We start from the raw sequence: 21,586 nt of genomic DNA, 5'->3' as shown, positions 1-21,586 counted from the left end.
ATAGTTAATTAAAATTTTAGGTCCCTAAATATCATGAATCAGAAAAAAATTAACATTTAGTCTCAAATACCAGCAAATGTTATTAAAAACTAATTTTCATATATTCAAACCAAAACACTGATTTTGATTTCACTTAACTTCTGTCATTTATCATAAAACAAAAATAAGTAAACTACCCTGATGGTATTATCATTTTCAGACTTTGTTATCTATCCAGTGGCTAGAAAATAAGTCTACAGGCTGAAGTCACTATCAGATAGACCCAGCATTTCTAATCTCCACTCAAAAGAAAAGAGACACAAACAAGACTAACCAAGCATTGTTTGTTAATTTTTTTAATCTTAATCCCCAAAAAATAATCTTTTATCCATTATTTTGCTTTTTTAAAATTTTACAAGTATACAGTAACTCTGCGCAGGACTGCGTTCAAGAATTATAGAGAAAATTAGCATAAATATTTTGGAATTATAATACCAGAATGTATATGCATATAAGCTTGTCAAATACATAACCTCCTCTTGTAAAGAGAAAAAGATAAAAAAAAAGAAAATAAATCACTAATAATAATTCATCAAATATTTTACTAAAATCAATTTTGTAACAATCTTGAACCACACAACCTAAACAAAAAATAAATAATAAATACTACGCTAGTGTTAAAATAATGTTTGCTCTAATTAAGTATAATATAAAACAAAGAATTTTTATTTTCTTAATTAATAAGAGACAAATAGCGCTATACTGAAATAATAGTTATATCACCTAAGGTAATAACAGTATATAATAAAATAAAGTTTCAGTGCCATAAACTTAATGAATCACATGTATGTAACAGCATTTATTTTTATGTGTGTTTTTTGTGTTTAAGTGAATATAGTATCTGAGATAAAAAATTTGATTACTTTAAGTTTAAAACAAAGGAGTATGGTAATTGCAAATTTTATGCATATATATATATATATAAGATGCAACTGAAAGTAAACAAATATATACATAAATTTTACAACAAAAGAATTGTATCTCTTAAAATTTGTTTAAATCTCAATTGCTGATTGTTTTCCTCTGATGTGGGAGTTTGTTTCATGTAGTAGTATTACAATGAAATACTGCAAAATAAAACACAATCACGAAATTAATCCGTTTAATTTCATGAAATGAATTAAGAAAATTTTTGTTTAATATTAAAGTAAGATACACAGATTTTGACCAATTGCAACAAAACAGATGTAAGATTAGAAAGTAAATTATCAACCTAATTGTGTTCCAAATTAATTAACAATGCAATTGTAGTTGGGATTACATATTCCAACAACAGAGGGAAACAGTCCATCTTATCATATATGATTTATTTTAAATGTTAACCTTTGTGCTGATTAAGTTATTATTAGTAATATACTGTACAACCAGTGGCACTAAATATGATTATTTTCATTCAATAAGATCTTTATAGTTTCAGGTCTATCTTCAATTGTATTTAATTATTTTTTGTATTAAAAAAAAACTACACATAAGTAGTGTATATTCTGCCATTTCATATTGCATTCGTGATTTTTTTTTTTTGTATGCAGACAGCATGCAAGTAAGATTACTGATTTCTTTTTCTAACACAATTATAATTTTTAAAAATTTACTTAATTTAACAATATGGTAATCAACACTTAATAAATACAATAATGTAACATAAAATAATGGCAGTAACAATACAATATGTAAGACTACAATAAAAAATAAATATTATGAAAATAAAAAAAAGTGGTAATCAGAAGACGTTCATGGACTAGATACCTATAAATTTAAAATATAATTATTTTCCATCTGGAAAGTTCTTTGATCTTTAATGATGCTGCCTTGAATTATTTGGTTGAGTCCTTCTATCTTATTACACTATTTTAAATGAGTTCTTATCACTTTATTTGTAATTTTCTTTTATCTGAAATAATTAAAAATTAATTTTGGATTGCGATCATGTAACTGATGTCTAAAGGGTAATGATAGTGTGTGTACGTTTCATCTGAAGATTCTAAGTTTAATTCTGGGTAAGCTTGGTATTTTTCAACAGGTATGAAATCCATTTCCTATCATTGTTTATAATTGTAATTGGGCAACAGGATGTTGTTACTCAAGAAAATAAATAAATGTTTATAACATATTTAAATATTGTTTAAATTATCACAATGATCACAAAATGGTTTGAAATTAATTAACTTTGAAACAGTAGTAATGACATTATGCTCCTTATTGCATACACTACAACATTATAATGATAAAATATATAATTAGTCTACAAATAAGAAAATATGTGGAATACTTATTTGACAAAAGCTTTTTAAAAACTTTTTTCCATAAACAATCCTAAATGGTCTCTTTTGTAATGCTAATGGCCTGTTAAGAAGTGGGCAGCATTATCTTCAGAAATATTTAAATTCCCTAATTCAAGAATGGGAAGACAGTTCTTTTTAATGGTGGATCTAAAAAAAATTATTGTCTAATGTTTAAGTAAATATAAACCATTGCTTGTTTTCCAACAAGAATTTTTCATCATATTACAAAAAAAAGAATTTATCTGATTCTCATTATAACTCTAACACTGTTTAAATCATGAGTATGGGATGTTTTAAAATTAATTTGAAACAGCAGTAATATGCTCCCAATTATAAAAAAATATTTTATAACCTCATGTACATCAAAGTTTATGAAGGATTTTACATAAGTTGATAACCAATGTTATAAACTATAAAATCAATATAAAAATATGAATATAACATTTTTTCTGGATTTTTCAACATTTATATATTTTCAATAAATTCAGGACTTGCTATTTTATTATTTTTATTTAAATGCTTCCAGATTTTAAAATAATCATTTTAACTATTTTTATTTAATCAATACTGTCTGTCTTTCTACATTAAACTTGCAATCAATTTTTCATATGCTTCTATTATTCAATCGACTTGAAATTTTTCATATGAAAACATTCATGGTAACTACATGATTATTACCGATATCAATTAATTAACAATTAGTAACATTATAATGAAATTTAATGTGGAATAGAATACACATTAAAAAGAGGGCATTTGATGCAGTGAAAGTGAAATAGAATTACATTTATGTCAAATTATGAACATTTATTGACCTATCTTTATTAAAAGATGATATTATGTGCAAATTCAGAATGGATCAATCATCAAATACTGATGGTTTTAAGTTGGCTGCCCCAGCAGCATAGTTGGAATGGACATATAAATTTATTATTTATTTCTAATATTTCTATATTAATCTCAATAGATCCATATATAATGATATAATTGGAAACATTTGAAAAATCCTTTTATTTATTTTTGTATCCCATAAATGTTCTTTTTAAAAATCTTTGTTTTCACCAGTTACAGATTATTTATTAAATAATACCAATTAATAGTTTTACCAATATAAATGTATTTATGATCATTACAATTAATTCCAATAATAACCAATAAACAAATTAACAGAATGTTTAAATTTTAATAAAATTACATTGTAAGATAAATCTATTAATAAAATTAAATGAAACGATTATAAACAGATAAACAGGTAAATTTTGATCATGATTAACTGACATACCTGTTTTAATAGCTAGTTTAACTGTGACCAATATTTAATTCAGTTTATTATGGCAACTATCAGTTGTTACCTGTAATGACAGCAATCTGATATAGTATTTATTACTATTGATGAATGAATCTTCATATATTTAAAAGTTATTACATAAAATGTTAAGCTTTTATTAGCTTGCTAATAATAATAATAATAATAATATATATATATAAGGTAATAAGAAGTTCTGTGTTCATTATGTGTATTAATAAGAAAACTGTATTAATCATAAAAACAAAGCTGATATATGTATATGAGCGATGATGATTTTAATAACATGGTAGAAAATTATTTTTCAATTCTTTGATAACCTTTTCTGACAAAAGATGTTGTGTTTTGTTTATATCCTATGCAAAATTTGCAATATTTGGGTCATGTTCCACAACATTTTTGATTAAACATTTAATTTAAGATTACAATGAAAAAAACTAGACAAAGATAAAAGGGCGAACAACATTATTATAAAAAAACATGCTGGATACCTACATAAATACTACATTAATAAATATAAACAAAGACCGGAAAAAATTACTAAGCAAAATCTGATGAAATAATTTTGAATAATGGCTACAATATTTACAGATTAATTTATAATCAGACTCATGAAAAACCAAATGATATTGCACTAGTAGCAATATGTTTTAAAACTAGTAATTCTGTGGTCAGTACATCAAAATATTTTGGATTGACTTTAAAAAAATTATATTTTATAACAAAACTAAATTAAGTCAAAACAGAATTACTAATAATTGATAGTGACCTATGGTTTAACCTAGCCAAAAATGATTTTACTGTAAAAGCAATATAGAAATGTTTGTTTTTATGAAACCAGACTTCACTGACTAATTGAAAGACAATATCCAGCCTATGTTTTTTTTTTAATTACTTTTTTACCTATTTTTTTCTGTAAATAAAAATATAAAAACATCCAAAGGGATGATGGTAAAATGAAAAATCATTTATTGAAAATCATACTACTACATCATGTAATACTTGTTCACTGTAGTACTGTACAGTAGTATGTAGAAGAGTGGTCTTAGAGAGAAACATTGGGTTTGAAGATGAGGTAAAAAGTGAAAGTATATTATATATATATACACATGTGTGTGTGTGTGTGTGTGTGTATATGCGGGGAGAGGGGTGTGAAACAGTATCTTATTACATGAAGGATCTTATGCAAAACCCAGATGTTTAATAGTATGTAGCCTCATATACTAATTAGTAATATCATGAGTAAGTCATGTCGAGAATGGAAGAGAAGCCACCTGTTCTTTCTGTTAAGAGTCGCTCAGTGAAAGAAAGTGAACCTTTCCTTTATCTGTTGCTTAAAAAAGACAACATATATTTTATAAAAAGTAATAACACATGCACTGTTCTACCTAATAACAAGGAACTTTCCAGGGATAATTTCACACATCATAAATATCTGAACTAAACATATGTAATAATAGGTCCATGGATATGTGTTAAGAAAGTTATATTTTGAGCTACTGTCAATACAACATTACTAATATTACATAAATCTAAAAGTAAAATATTTACAACCACCAGAGAGCAGAATAGATAAGAATTATCTTAGCTTATGTAATTTTAAATTTTACATTTACATTTATAATATTTATTAACTACATAACACAATTTAGTACACAGATAGCAGAACCTAACATGTTTCTAAATCTGACTGTTCCCTGAAATTGAATATCACAACTTTCTGTGGTTTATTAAATTCATGGGGTAACAAATTACAGTCTGCATCAGGCTGAATATAAAATAAACTATTCATTTTCTGATTGTAACTACATACAAACTTTGGTTCTGTTTCATATAATCTCAATCCTGTTTTCCAATTCCAGACCTCAAAAAAATTACTATAAGAAACAACTAAAAGATTGTTAGAAACTGGTTTAATTAAAATAAATTTATTATCATGTAATATTAATTTTCTTATCTTAACATTTTTCAATGGATCCCATACTGCTATTACATTTGAAGAAACAGTTAAAATTATAATATCATTAACTAAAAAACAATTAAAATAACAATAAGGTAAATTTAATGTTGATATTAAATTTCCATCTTCTGTTTTCCATACTTTAAGATAAATAACAGAAGATGCCATTGGGTCTTGAACACATACTCCAGCAGTAACTATATAATGATCACCAACAATCAAACGTGGTTGTAACATTAATCTTTGTTCTTCATTTGTAATATGCAGCAAATCCATTATCCAATAATGACTTTTCAGATCATAGATTTTTATAACATATCGTCTATCAATGAGCGTCACTAAATATATCCTAGGTAACTGTATTTTAACTGCAAATACACAGTCTACATAATCAGGTATGATAACTGTTTGCCTATTCCAAGTATTTAAGCACCAAACAAATAAAACTTCACCCTGAAAGACAGCAAGTGTTGTATTATTTAATTCTACTAATACGTAAGAATTCATTTCTTTTTCCCTAAGATGAAAGGCTTTTATAATGTTAGAGTATTCTTCAAACAAGTCATCCACACAATCACATTCAGACAGTCTTCTGTTATTAAAAAAGAAAATTTTTGACAAGTTAAAATTATTATTGCTATTTTTATGATATATCTGAACAATACTTCCAGACTCATATATTAAGAAGTTACCATTAACTCTCAAACAAAAACCATCCGTTTTACAAGTTATTGTTTCTAGTTCTTGTTCCATTTTTGGGATATCACAAATATTCCATATTCTAATTCTACATTTACCAGGAATAAGCATAGTTGTACCACATAATTGAACTTGTTCAATAGCACCATCATCTTCAACTGTATGGCAAACAAACTGCATATTTTGCCAATTGTGGATAGACCAATAATATTCCCGCCAAGATTGAATAGTGGTTTCACTGGTAAAATGTTCTTTAGTTTGTGCATTTAAACCTTTTCTCACACATAAATGACGCCATAATGATTCTTCATTTACAACCTTTTGCCATGTTTTACTAACCTTACTGCATTTCTTAATCTCTTCACCAGATAAATACAGTAAAATTTCTTCAATTACTTCCACTGGCAAAACAGACATAAAATCCATGTCCTTTTAAAACTTTTGAACGAGTATGTCAGATAAAACATAAAAATACTTTTATTTTATAAATTACGAAACACACTACTTTTATTTGCAAATCCGTTTTAAAGTTTTCTAATTAGCTCATGATAACAGCAAAAAACATCGTCTAAAACTGCTCCCAACCTTAATATGTTTCACAAATTCGATTAACACTAAAGAAGCAAAAGTTTACCTTTATTAATAATGATCATCCAGTTTGTGAATTAAACTAACTATCTTTGTTGAAGCTTGCTCTTAACGGTAGAAAGAATTAAAACGCACAATGATATAAAAATAAAATCATTTCAACAGGTTAAAACAACGAGGTTATCAGAATTATGACAGATGAACTAACAGCTGATTTTGCTACAGCTGATAGTCTGCGCACGCGTAGAAAGGAAAATGATCTTATTACAAGCAACTTTTTTTTAACCTGCGGGATCACCGTTTGATTTTGCTTTAGAGTATGAGAAGAAATGGAGCTTTTGTAGCATGTGAAAATACCATGCCTAACCGGGATTCGAACCCGGGACCTCCGGAAGAAAGGCCGAGACTACTACTCGCGCCAAGGAGGCCGGAATTACTAATAACAATAAGAAATTCATTTTATGCATTTTTATTTCTAATGTGTTCGTTGCGATCTGTTCAACTAATGAACAATAAACAACCCTCTACGGCCCAAAGAGACGAAGAGGATGATTTGTGTGACATGTAAATGAGGTGAATGTCGCATTGTCTATCAATCTTGACCAGGCCGACCAATCTTGAGACGTGTTAATCAAGTTTTACCAAGATTTGAGCCTTCGACTTCGAAAATCAGTTGATAAACAACTGATTTGCAACGAGTTAACCTCTAGACTAGTGTGGTAGACGTTTCACGCAAAAAAGATAGTTTAATCGTACAGGTATAAAAATTTAACGTTTGTTAATTTTAAGTTTTCACTTTTTACTACTAATGGTCGTAGTAAACAACGGAGAATATTTTGTACTTCTTAATTTATTTTTAAGTTGTGTTATTGACAGTAATTAAAAGACGTTTTAGAAGTTCACTGTAATTACACCCCTGGGAAGAGAGTGTAATAAATTATCAAACTTGAATAACTATTTGTACCATCTATTTGATCTGTTGGAAAAACAATTGTTCTTTATAGTGTCTTCAAATTAGATGCATAATATTTTTTAATTAATAAACATTTTTGTTAGAATCTTGAAATTATAAAAGAAATCACAATTTTAAGTTTAATTGATTCTAAAGTACGCAGATTGCTTCACGATTAAATAGGATTAAAATTCACCATTAGGATTAAAATAAAATTATTCAGGTGTCATATCTGTAAAAGAAGAGTAAATTTCACTTAGGTTGGAGAAATGAAAACCTGTATTATCATTTTAACAGATGCTTTATTATTAAAGTTGTTACTTTAACCACACCCCCTTTTTTTGTCTAATAAATTTTTTTATGTAATGAAGAGTCATTAAAATGCTATTTGAACATTTATCAAAATTCTTTTTTTATCCAAAAAATATAATTCATTATAATCATTGTTAATCCCAAACCAGTTTCAGAAAGCAGGGACGTTTTGTTTGTAAATTAAAAATATTTCGCAAGATGTAATAAAATTATTAAACAGGGGTTTTACTTTTGCATATTTGAAGTAACAATCATTTTTTTTTTTTTACCAATACTCGATTAATATTTTGGTTGAATAAAAAAACATATCTTGCGAGATACGTTTTGGTTCTAAATAAATTCTGAAAAAATTTGAGTATAAGTGCTGGAAAGAAATTGTTTATTTTTTTGAAAAAGAACATTCAGATTTGGGTATTGAAATTTTACTGTTTTGAGTTTGTAGAATGCTTCACAAAACAGAAAGGTTGTGTTTGAAAAGTTTCTTCTACAACCATTACAAAAAAGTGAGGTTTTTTTACCAGTAGGGTGAATATAGCATTTATTTGTTCTAAAATTTATGATTAAAACACTATTATTAATTTTAATTAAAATGGTTTACAAAGGTGGTTGTGAAGGAAAATTAGAATTTCCACATAACCTGCTCAATCTGTTTGAGAATAGTAAGGCACTTTATAGTGCTCACCTTTGTAATATTGGCACTGTATTTAATGCTTGTTTTAATTGACTACTCATTCTAATAGATGGTTGCTTGCCAATTTGAATTTTCCTGTACCTGCCCTTGTCCTTTACTATTCTGTTATTAATTGAAATGAAGCTATGTAAGTATCATATTTGTGTCATTAAAACACATTTTCCAGTTCCAACAAAACCTATTTACTGAGAGCTACTTTTGAATAACATTACGTAGCTAACATTGCATAAATTACTAATATTATGTACAACAATTTTTCATGAAACTTTCAATTTTAAAATGACTGCTGCTGTTTTATTAAAATAGAAATTGAGAGGCTCAGTAGAAAAGTTTTATTGCCAAGCTATCAACATGTGGCCACCCCCTCAGCTGTTGATGGTTCCCTTCATTTCCATTCTTCTCTCAATGACTACACATTATCTAACATTTGTCTCATTCATTCATTATCTTAGATATTCTTCTATTAACTAACATTTGTATCTTTCTTAGTGCACTATCAAGTTCTTGTTTTTAAATTAACTCATTTTTTTATTCTTTTCTCCCCATTCATCTAGTTTAAGAAAAAAAATTAGCCCAATGACAGGGGGGGTGATTTTCAATAAAGTTTTTTAATAAATTTAATTATATATAATCATTAATTGAATTTTTAGGTTTTCTGTCTTACATTGCCTGATTTTTTTTCTAAAATTTCAAAGAAGGAGCATGATTAACCCTATGTAGCTGTAAAAAAAAAAAGTACCTTCCAACACCTAATTTTTTCTCAATCTTAATAATAGTGAATTAAAAACAAAGCATCCCACTCCATTGCATCGTCAAAGGAATGAACATTGAATTGAAATCTGAATACTTTGAAAATTGGAAAAATCCACATTTTTTCCTCCGCAATTTTGGATTATAATGTAGTAAACAGTTGTTTACGCTATTTTTCTCCTCTTGGATGAGAGCTTTAAAATGCAGATGAGAGCTTTAATGTGAATGTACCTGGTGATTTTTGTTGCTACTTAAAAATTTGAAACTGCAACACTTACTCTATGTCCAAAGTATTTAAAAATGTCATTATAATCATCAAAAGGTAAGTAATAAACAAACTGTCCTTACCATTTCAAGTCTTCTTCTGATTCAGAAGGAAACTCTAATCCTTCCTAAGATTTTGATTTGTAACTTGTTAACAAGTAACAAGATCAAAAATTTGAATGTAAATTTGTATTTAGAAAAATAAATGTACATGTACATTTACATGTACATTATATATGTGTATTATGTAATACACATGTGTGTATTACATAATATTACATATACATTATCATACTTTTGTTGTATAAGAATATTACATATACTTGTATTATTCCTCCCTGTAATGGAGGTAACAGGGAAGTTTCATGAAACAGATAAGTTTCATGTAGTAAAATGAGAGTTTGATTCCTTTTATTTACTAGTCTCTCTAGTTTAAATGTTACTGATATTAAATGACTTGAATCAAGTTTTTTTAATTTTATGATTTTTCATAGCTAATTAGTGGTGCCTTTTTTGATTTGAGTTACTGGAGTGCTGTTCATAATGATGTTCTTAAATATGTTTTATTAGGATTAACATATATTTCATTTGTTACTTACCATTTTATTGCTAATCAAACATTCTATGATGATGGTACCTTGAAAATGTGATCGTTGACTACATAAAAATAAAAATTATGATATTTACATAAAATAAGTTTAATGAATATTCTATACCAATTTATAATATTATGTTTAAATTGGAAAATGAAGAGTTATGGGAAAAATAAGAATTCAACTACAGAATTGATTTAATATTTTTATTATATTTAAACAGAAGTTTTAAAATATATATTTTTTCAATATTAACAACTTATGAGCAATTAATTTGTTTTTAAAGATTAGTCATTAGAGATTAATCACGTTTTTGTAACAGTAAATATTTATTTGTAAAGCTCAATTGGGAATGTTTTTCTTAAAACATTTGATACAATTTAAAATGTTTTAGAACAAAGATAATTGTTACATTAATTTTTATTGCTCATCGAATTTATACTAAAGATCAGTTAAAAATAAATGCATGGTATTTTTATAACAAGAAGTGCTGGACATATTGCCATTAAGTTAATATTAGTAGAAACCTACAAATGAAAGACATGTTTGGCAAATTTAATAATGCTCTAAAAATTTGCACAAACAAATATTCTATACAAGAGCATAAATTTTTTCTTCATTACAATTCAGTTTTATGAATTCTACAAAAGTAAAATATTTACTGCTTTATTATTAAAACTAAACAGGAGTAGCTCATTTTCTATTGTGTAAGATTGTGTGAACACTGGTAGTTGAGTGCTATGCTAATTAATATTGTTACTTAATTGGGATCTGGGATATCTACAAATAGGATGCTGTGTTGGTCATTGTGCATTATTTTGATTAAAAAGATGTTTAATTTTTAAGTGTTTGTTGTATCTATCTACTAAATAACTTTATCTGTATAGATAATAATAACTTCTATGATGGAAGAAGAAAGAGGGCATCTAAAAATTATTGCATTATTGAGTTATGTACTTTGTTATTGTTTTGCAAAAACAAAGTTGGAAATTAATGTCTTCTAAATGAATTTAAACATGTACAGCAATAATTAATTATTAGAAAAATAAAATTTGTACTTTTGCATTAACATTATTTATTATAATTGTTATACAATCATCTGGCCGTCTGCATGTACATTGAAAATATACTATTATTTGTTAATAGTTATTTTAATAATTTGTCAATTGATACAGCTGCTTCATTAAAACATTGTTCTGGAGTTTTTTGTGCATCAATCTGAAAAAAATAGAAGTTTATTTAAATTAATTATATGATTAAATAACCCAAAGTTTCAGAGATGGTGGCTACAAAATTAACTGAATCTGACAATTAAACATTCAATTTAATTTTCTAACACTGCCTGCCAATAGTAGTAGTAGATGAAATATTATTACAGTGATACAGTTCATGTAAAGTATATTTTACTGGAATCATGTAAAATAATTATGTAAAACTGGACAAGTGCCTCAAATTCTTACGCACCATTATAAAAAACATATTATAAAAAAATTAATTCAGAAAAAAACAGTGCCAGATGAATGTCAGAATTACACTATTGGTTTAATCTCCATAAGTTCAAAATACTAATTTAGATTTTAGGCAAAGAAGACTTGGGTTTTACTTAAGTATCCTAGATTTTAGTTCCGATTTCAGAATAGAAAATGAAGTCCGATAGGCAGAGTTGAACTTCAGTAAAGAAACAGTTGCCATATTGGCTGAGAAAAAGGCTAACATTACAGAAAAATCAAGCCATGGCTGCTGAGACAATTCTTATGATACCAATGCAAGGAAATCTGTAGAAATACTAGGTCTACATATTGATGAAAATATTATTAAATGATGTAACTGCATCGATTATATTAATAAACAATTATCAGTGGCTACATGCTTTAACACATGTGTGATTTCGTGCGCCCGTAAGGGTACACAAATTGTTTTTTAAATTACATCATGTACTTGTAGGGGCGCACTCTGCCCATTAGTAATGTCTTGTCATGCACCCAATGGGGTTACACACATATTCACAGGTTTCTTATAGCATTTATTTTTAGTCTTGACTATACTGTAGGTGTTTAAAATCATACAACAGCATATTAGAAGTGTCATGAAAAGAACTATATGATACAAGTTTACAACTATTTTATTCTGGTAAATATATATATTATTCAGGTAATATTATATTCAGGTGCCTGCACAACTAGTGTTGTTCCTAGTGGCAGGCTCTAGGAATAACAGAGCATCTGTACCCGTGCAGGTGCATGACATCCAGGAGTTATATGTCATAACAAAGGTACATTGTATACCCAACAGAGTACACACAAAAAAAGTAAAAAACACATATGATTGGCGTTATTGAAATTATGCTTGTCTCATGTATATGTTATCAAATATAAACTAAAAAATTAAAAAGAAAATTTCCGGATTTTTATAAGTATATGTAAATAACTACAGCAAATAAAAAACCTATGTATTTTGGCAGCCGTCGTGAATGTATTAATATGCAGTGCTTATCACAAGTTAACAGATATCAATACTATGCTGACTATCTTGACTATTTCCAAGTATTATATTTTTGGCTTATTGATTCATTAATTTGTATAATTGTATGTGCTAGAAAACAACATTTCAAACTCAAAATGTTATGAATTCCCATTATAATTCTAGAGCCTTATGTACACAGATTTTTATAAAGTACAACAATAGTAACTTTTACATCTATTGTATGAGCTGTTTCACTATGTTCTGCATTACACACAATATTAGAGGAAAGAATTCATTAAGAAATCCTTCATACAGTGTAGAGGTTGAAATTGCATAAGACAGCCTTTTTATATGTAAAAACATTTTCTAAGCTTTATTATTGCTTTATATAGTAAAACTGTACTGCAGAATAAATTGGGAACCATCTCAGCTGCACGGTTTCTATCCCACATAATATGAATTTGGGGTGGGATTATGTGGTATGGGATATGGTTGTAACTATTAATTTTGTATTTATTATTTAGATGTGTACTAATGATTAAACGTAAATTTAAATTAATTAAAAATATTTAATTATGCAATTACTCTTAATGTAATTGTATATAAATATATTGGCTATTCACTTGAATGCAGTTACGACAGAACTCTGATTAATGTAAATAAAATTTTGTCAATAGAACCATCCCTTGGATAGTAAATTTAGTAATGCAAATAATGAGATAATATTTTAACTGTTTAATGCAAGAGTAACATTAACATAAAGGAAAATAGTAAAAACCAGCACACACACACACACACACACACACACACACACACACACACACACACACATATATACACACTTACTTGTAACATAACCTAAGAGAGAGAGAGAGAGAGAAAGAGATAGAGAGATACACACACACACACACACACACACACACACACACACACACACACACACAGACACACATATATACACACTTACTTGTAACATAACCTAAGAGAGAGAGAGAGAGAGAAAGAGATAGAGAGAGATACACACACACACATACATACACACACATACACACACACATACACATACATACACATACATACACACACACAAATACATACACATACATACATACACACACACACACATACACATACATACACATACACACACACACACACACACATACACATATATAATTACACATTTTGATATAGTATGCTAAAAACAATTTTAATGATTCTAGCATTAGTACTTGTATATTATGGTTCTGAATATCAAATTGATGGGACCATAAAATACAATGCTACTTTACTTTCATGTTTTAGATTGTGAATTGTATAGCTGCATCTCTTTCAGACTGTCAAAATAAAAATTGATTTACAAACAAAAATTTGAATACATACCGTAAGCATTTTGGCAGAATAATTCTTCACTATTGGGTCATTGTGATCATGGAATGTTTGTAATCGTTTTTTTATGGTTTCTTCGTTGTCATCTGCACGACCTGAAGTTTTACCTCGGTTGAGAAGCCTGGCTATCATTACATCATCTTTTGCATCAAGATAAATCACTAAATCGCATGGTTTTATCTGGAAAATTATAATAAAAAGATTGATTTTTCTAATTTGGTTGCTTTCTACAGGGCTAAAGTAAAAAATCTGAAAAAGTCTGAAATTTCAATGTTTCAGTAAAATATGAGCATAGTAGATAGTACTTATATACCTATATATATATATTCTCCTCAGAGATGAGGCTCTGGGGCTCCCAAGGCTCCCAACTTTTCAAAATAAATAATGAGCTGTAATATCATTGACTGTAATATCATTGCCTATAAACACGAATCATTTTACCAATATTTAGAAAATAAAAACTAACATATTCAGTATTCACACTTTTATATGAATGTGCAACGTTTGGTAAGCAATAAAAAAACAGTTTGTAAAAAGTAACAATATTAATCTCCATCAAACCAGACAGCAGAACTGTTTTTGCATTTCTGGTAAACAGTAATTTGGCTTATGAGAAAGGGGCTTCCCATTTTTAAAAGATTGATTTAAAAGGTCCTTCAATGTATTAAGAAAAATTAAAAGTTTGGTTTTAATAATACTTTTTGCTCAATATTTAAAACATTTCTCTATTAATTAAATAGAAGAATCATGTTTTAACATATTCATATTTATTATGTCTGAAATAATTTCATTAATTCATTCTGAGTTATACAATTAATTTGCTATTATTTCTTATATTTATATTTTTAATTATTAATACTCACTTAAAATAAACTGCATTTATTTTATCTTAATAGTTAATGTGAATTTTGTGATGTTCTTCTAATCAAGCTTTTACCATGGTTTCCCTTGATCCACTCAGGCAAAATACTTTTTTATATTTGTGGGCATAATTTACCTATCCATTGATGTAATGTTTAAAATTTATTATCCTGTATCAATTAGAATAAAATGTTTACTTATTTAAATAACTAAATTTTAAATACATTTATTTACTTTTATTTAGCGGTGGAGTTTTAGATGCATTCTTCCTTTGTGTCATTTTGTAGCAGTTTTTATCAAAACTTTTTTTATTTTCTTTCTTATATGGTCTAAAACTCCTTCAGAAAATTTATTCAGTTTTTTTTTTTACTGAATTTAAAATACTACAACATTCAGTCTTTTGAAACTCATAGTTGAATAAAAAATATCAAGACTAATTTTTAATTAAATACAATTTTTTAAATATCAGAGCAAAACATTTTTCCTGTTTTAAACATTGTCATGGATTATTACTACTTTAAATGTCCAGAAGAAAAAATGACTGAACTTTTATAATTGATATGAAAAAAATTAATTACGGTGTGCTCAGCCTTGGGAGAGAGTAGTGCTGTACAGCTGTAGTGAGAGTATAGCTGTTGAAAAATAATAACACAATTTGTTTGATGACCTAACAGAAGGCTTTACATATCAGTTTAACCTTGCTTAAAATATTACGCACTGAAATTATTCTTGTCCATGCCTATTCTCATTTCAATTTTTGGTTGAGCTTCATCACCTTCTGACTCTGATGTACTATTAGATGATGAAATGATTTGTAAGGCTCTCTATAGCTGTTATGCAATGGAGAGAATATCAAAACTGAAAATAAAATTTTCTATATATTTAAAAAACAAACAAATGTTTTATTTGTATGGAATATTAAGAATTGGCTTAATTATCTTAATAATCTTTAAGAGTGTTTTTAAATTTATGTTTAATGAACTATTTCCAGGATGAAACATGTTTTTTAATTAATGAGCCTTCTATCATTTATAGCTTTGCAATTCTTGAGTATATAAAATTGGTTGGTCTGCTTCTACTATTTTTAATAACTGGGAATCTAATAACTAATAATTAGAAAATCACAAATAATAATAATTATCACTAATTAACAGAATAATAAAAGAACTCATTCATCAATTAATGAAATTAATTCAATTACCAAGAAAAATTATCTTTTCTGTAAAATGTCAAGAAATCATTTTTCATTTCATTCTTTTGTCTTGTTTCTTTTTGCTTTGTTTAAACTTTGTCTTTTTTTCTTTAAACACATGCTAGACATGACAATGATTCCATACAGCATTCGTAGATTAATGATCTTTGTTTTGATAACATCATGTTTTGAATGTTTGCGTCATATGTTAATTAACTATTAACAATTTTATTAGTTTGTATTGTGAGTCACACATTTACTTCCATTCAGTGCCATGAATTTTATTAGTAAAGTGAAACAAGTTGCAAATGAAAAGATGCTCTCACTCTTACAGGAATACTGTATTGTACACAACCCTCTCATATGTCATGTGGTCATGACATGATTTTGCATTTGGATGCGTGTGATCGATGGACATGCCCCCTGAATGGTTGTATGGAGGAAATTTTTTTCTTGTTGGATCTAGATTACTGTTCCACAAAATTATGATTTTTATTTACTGCTGGGCTAAGAGGCTAACAACCATCAAATTTAGCCAGGATAATTGATGAGATAAACAATAATAAAAAAATTTGGTTGGTGCAACTATATGTGTGAGGCTTTTGTTTCTAAAGTATTACAAAACAATCCCTTAGTAATGGTCATGGACCCAGTTTAACAGTTGAAATTGATGAGAGCTTGTTCTCATATTGGAAACATAATATTGGCCAGGTCCCACCTCAGCAGTGGGGTTTCAGTGGTTTCTGCTGTGAAACCAAAGAATTTTTTCTGGTTGCTGTTCAGAGCAGAAGTGCAGAAACATTTCTAGCTCTCATGGTGAATTATTTTTGGCCAGGATGAGTAATTATATTTCATATGAGTGGCAGCGTACCATGGCATTTGAAACTTACTTGATAATTGTCAACACCAAACACTCAGAAAATTTCATTACCCGGAAACAGGAATACACACTCTTAAAGTACACGGATGTCCGCTAAACAACAGAATAAAATGACTGTGGCACCACTAGTTGAATCTTATCTCATTGAGTTTATGTGGAACCAGTGTTACCAAGATTTGTTTCAACAAGTCCTGAGAGATATTGCCACTTACTGCCTTCACAATGACATCTAAGAGCGATTTTGCATCTTTTTGTTTGTTAATCATATAATTTTGTAATTAATGAAAAAAATTTCTAGACACTTCAACAGAAAATATCTAAAAATTACAGTAATGTTTTACATTGTAAAAAAATATGAGTCCAGAAAATATGAATAAACATCACTATATATATATATATATATATATATATATATAAAATAAATAAAGTAAATAACTTACATGTTTTTCAAATTCTACACCTTGTTGGGCTTGTCTAGGGTAACCATCTATTAGAAATCCTTTTGATGTTTTTAGTTCTGATAACATTTTTTCAGCAATAAGCCCAAGAACAACTTCCTGAAAAAACCAATCAAATAGACTCATTCATTTATATTGGAACAGAATATACTTTGACAGTATATAATTTTGTTCTAAAAAATACATTATAAAGTTTAGATTTAAAAAAATAATTTGAATCTAAATGAATGCACATCATTAAATTTTTTGTTTTCATAGGTGACTATTTTGATACTTTATATGCCCATTATGATTTTGCAGAAAAAAGTCTTATCTGCAGGACTTGCGTTCATACCTATCAGATGGATAATGCATTCAATTTTTATGAATATGCATCTTCTATGTATATATATAAAATCGAATGTGTGTTTGAGCTGTATGCGTAATCTATACCATTCATCTGATAACGATGAAAGTTTGGTGAGTTGTGTGCACCCCCTTAAGGTTTCTGAATTAGTTTGGATCCCGCTAGATGGCGTTGGGGTTGAGATATTTGGAAAAATTGTATTTATGAACCATTTTAGCTCATATTAAGAATATATTAGTTACATGAAAAGAAAAAATTTTGCAAAAAACTATACCCGCTAGGTGGCGCCAATGTCAAAATATTTATGAAACAAATATACAAAAAGACTCTATAAGACTTCTTCTATAAATATATTATTTAATTCTTCTATAAAAGGCAATGTTTGTATGCGTGTCACTATAGACTAAAAAACTACTGGACTGATTTACATGCGGGTTTTTGAAAAATGGTCCATGTTGTCCAGAAAAGGTTTAAAGCTATTGAAATCCTCGATCTAACCAGTAGAAAGAAAGTTGGGGTATTTTGAACAGATCACTGTGTTTAGAGAGTATTTTATACAGGAAGAACAACATTGTGTGGCAGTAGACCAGTACTGCTTGTTACTCCGACCTGCCACTTTCATCATAGCCAGATATCCTTGTGTTTTTGAAAAGAAATCCCCCCCTTAAGCTATGCTTTATAATGTATTCAGTTAAAAACTTAGTGTTTCTAAAATTTAAAGTTTTTAACTGATATAAACAAAAACCCCATAGTTTTTTCTAAACATGTCTCCTTGAATGACTGGGAAGTAAAAAAATTACTTATTTAGAAAATAAACCGCTTACAACATAGTTATAACTTAACAGTAATGACTAAATAAATAAAAGTTAGAAATATAAAATAGGATGATCATTTATGTTCAGTAAATTTGGGGCTGAAATATATTTTATTGATGAGAGATATTTTGCTGTAAAATATAAAGTAAACAACTAGGAGATGACTATAATATGCATACATTTTACACCAATGAATACATTTCTGTTAATGCAAATGTAATCAACACTCTTTACTCCCTTGTACAAAATAAAGGAAGCAAATGAAAAATTTCAGTTTTCAAATTGCAATGGAAATATCCATTTTGACCATCCCTGAAACCATTTTGACTAGTTTCAGTGTGAAATCTGTACGTATTATGTATCTCTCATACAATACAATTAGCCATAGAATGTTGAAATTTTGGATTTAGCACTATTGTAACGTCTAGTTGTGCACCTCCCCTTTTGATTCCAATCAACTGTGTGAGAAGTGTCCAAAAAAGCCCAAAATCCAAATTTTTTTGGATTTTTTCTCCTGCAGTAATCAGCCCTCATTGAGAAATTTTCAATGATATATCATAAGTAGTACTTATTTTCATTGGCTCCAGAGTTATAGCCAAATAAAATATGAATTAATGATATATTTGGATTGTACAAGGAGAAGGCACATCGGTTTGAATCAGACTTAATTTCCTTTTTCTTTTTACATTTTTTTTTTTTTTTAATTTAAATTTATTAATTTATTATAATTATTAACCTTTGATTATAAAAAAATGTGTATATGTAATTTAATGGGCATACAAGGTAGTCGTGTAGTGTCCACATCAGATTTTCTTTTTGTAGAAAAATGTATATTTAAAATTTATAAAAAACTAATAAAAAATCTCGCACATGCACATAACAAAGAAATATAGAAAAATTTCAAGGCATTAATTGTTAGTTATTGAAATTACTGTTAGTTAATTACATTAGTTATTGAAAATTACTGACCATTGGCACTAATTCACCCTTTGTCATAATTACTTTAAGAGCTGCTCCTCTTACAGAACCAGATTCAACATCTGCTCTTAAGAGATCCCCTGATGAAATGTGAGTAAAACCATACTTTGCTACTAATTTATCACAAATTGTTCCTTTTCCTGATCCAGGTCCACCTGAAATTTTTTAAAACTAACAGAGTAAAATCCACTTTCTAAATATGTCAAATTGTGTTTCCAGTTTTTGAGATATTATGCAGCCAGCTTCTTCATCAGTAGTGTTGCATATGAAACTATTTCCTATTAATTAATTTACTTTACCTGAGAAAATGATTATTAAAAAATATTTTATTAGCTTCAAATAATACTCAAAAGATAATTAAAATAATGTATTCATGTTCATTTCTTTATACTAATACATAGATAAAACTGAGCATGAAAATAGGTTAAGTACAAAAAATGTTCAGAACAGTAATTAAAAATACAACTCATGAATTTTTTCTTTTATTTATTTAATAATTAAATTAAATAGTATAAGCAGGTTAAATTGTGTAGTGAATGTCAAAGAGTTTGTAATTGACTGAAATTCTGTGAAAAATGAGTAGAGCATTTCTACTGAAATTTCATTCAGATCTGTTGTGACATAATTGAATGTGTATTATTTTTCTGTTTGTAATTTTTCCTCAGGAATTCTGCAAGTTCTGCGGATTAATACAGGTTCAGAATGTAACCTTTCCTTCAGATCCATTTGTCTGCCTAAACATGACAGTCACAAATAATCAGATTTTCGTATTTATATTTAACAGAAGGGTTGTATTTTAAATAAGGTGAGCATTTTAAATAAGGTATTTTAAATAATATCTTAATTTCCTATTAAAGAAACTAATAAGAAACCTCATGTATTGTGATCAGTTTTGGTCCAGATATTGTGTTAGATATGTATGCAGGCCACATTATATAATGTCTTCATCACATAGCTTTGAGATCTTGTGATCATTAATAAATCAGATTTAGTTACAATGAGATCAGTTTTGATGAAAGAATACAATCACTATGACATTCAAATTTCTTTGAATAAGGGATGATTGAATCAAGAGTGATATTGTGACAAATAGGCTAAGCTTGTGACAAACATGTCAATTGATGGATTTATAATCTAACATTTTAATACTTATATTTTTACTGAAATTAATTCACCTCAGAAGCTTACAAAAGAAGCTTGTATGTAGGAAAGTGAAAATGGAAATTTGTAGCTTATGAAAAATGCTATGCTTGACTGGGATTTGAACCTTAGATCTCGCAGATGAAAGGTCAAGATACTACCTTTCTGCCACGGAGATGAGTAAAACATTTTTAATTTGAAGAAATTAAAAAAATTAAATTCATCCATCTGTGTATCTCATAATAACGTGCAAACTTGAAATTAAAAAATCAGATCAGATTATAAAATGAATGTATTCTAAACTTTGATAAAAAAATAAATATATATTATTTAAATACTTTACATGAGTTGGTCTGGATATTGGATGAACAGGTTGTATACTAAATGGGATTGTAGTGTTTATTAGTGTAATTTTATTAGCTACAAAAAATTGTTTAAAATTTTTTTTAAAGGACATTACAATTTTTATGATTGTTTTTTATAACTTGAGGTATTTTTAGGAGAGCCAGATTGCAATTGTGCCAATATTCACACACCATGTTAAAAAGTGATTTTTCAGAAGTATAAATAGAAAAGATTTTATTTTACTGTACAAAAATTTATGTGTAGTATAAACAAAAAATAAACT

The 21,586-nt window shown here is 27.7% G+C and overlaps 1 protein-coding gene across 6 annotated transcripts in view; it reads right to left on the bottom strand.

Moving 5' to 3' along the window:
- Positions 1–11,486: 11,486 nt before the first annotated feature.
- The window catches only part of Ak1 (Adenylate kinase 1), an 82,698-nt gene continuing 72,598 nt past the window's right edge, over positions 11,487–21,586 (bottom strand). For all 6 annotated transcript variants that reach the window (XM_075358521.1, XM_075358522.1, XM_075358523.1 and 3 more), the window contains 4 exons: positions 19,810–19,973; positions 17,662–17,778; positions 14,283–14,468; positions 11,487–11,654 (listed from right to left, as the gene is read on the bottom strand). In XM_075358521.1, coding sequence (XP_075214636.1) covers positions 11,583–11,654; positions 14,283–14,468; positions 17,662–17,778; positions 19,810–19,973 — 539 coding nt within the window. In that variant the 3' untranslated portion in view covers positions 11,487–11,582. The remainder of the gene's footprint in view (positions 11,655–14,282; positions 14,469–17,661; positions 17,779–19,809; positions 19,974–21,586) is intronic.

Source organism: Lycorma delicatula, chromosome 2 (genome assembly GCF_047948215.1).
Source record: "Lycorma delicatula isolate Av1 chromosome 2, ASM4794821v1, whole genome shotgun sequence".
In the NCBI taxonomy this organism is placed as follows: Eukaryota; Metazoa; Arthropoda; class Insecta; order Hemiptera; family Fulgoridae; genus Lycorma; species Lycorma delicatula.
Note: the sequence above shows the minus strand (reverse complement) of the source record. Positions and strands in the feature narration are given on the sequence as shown.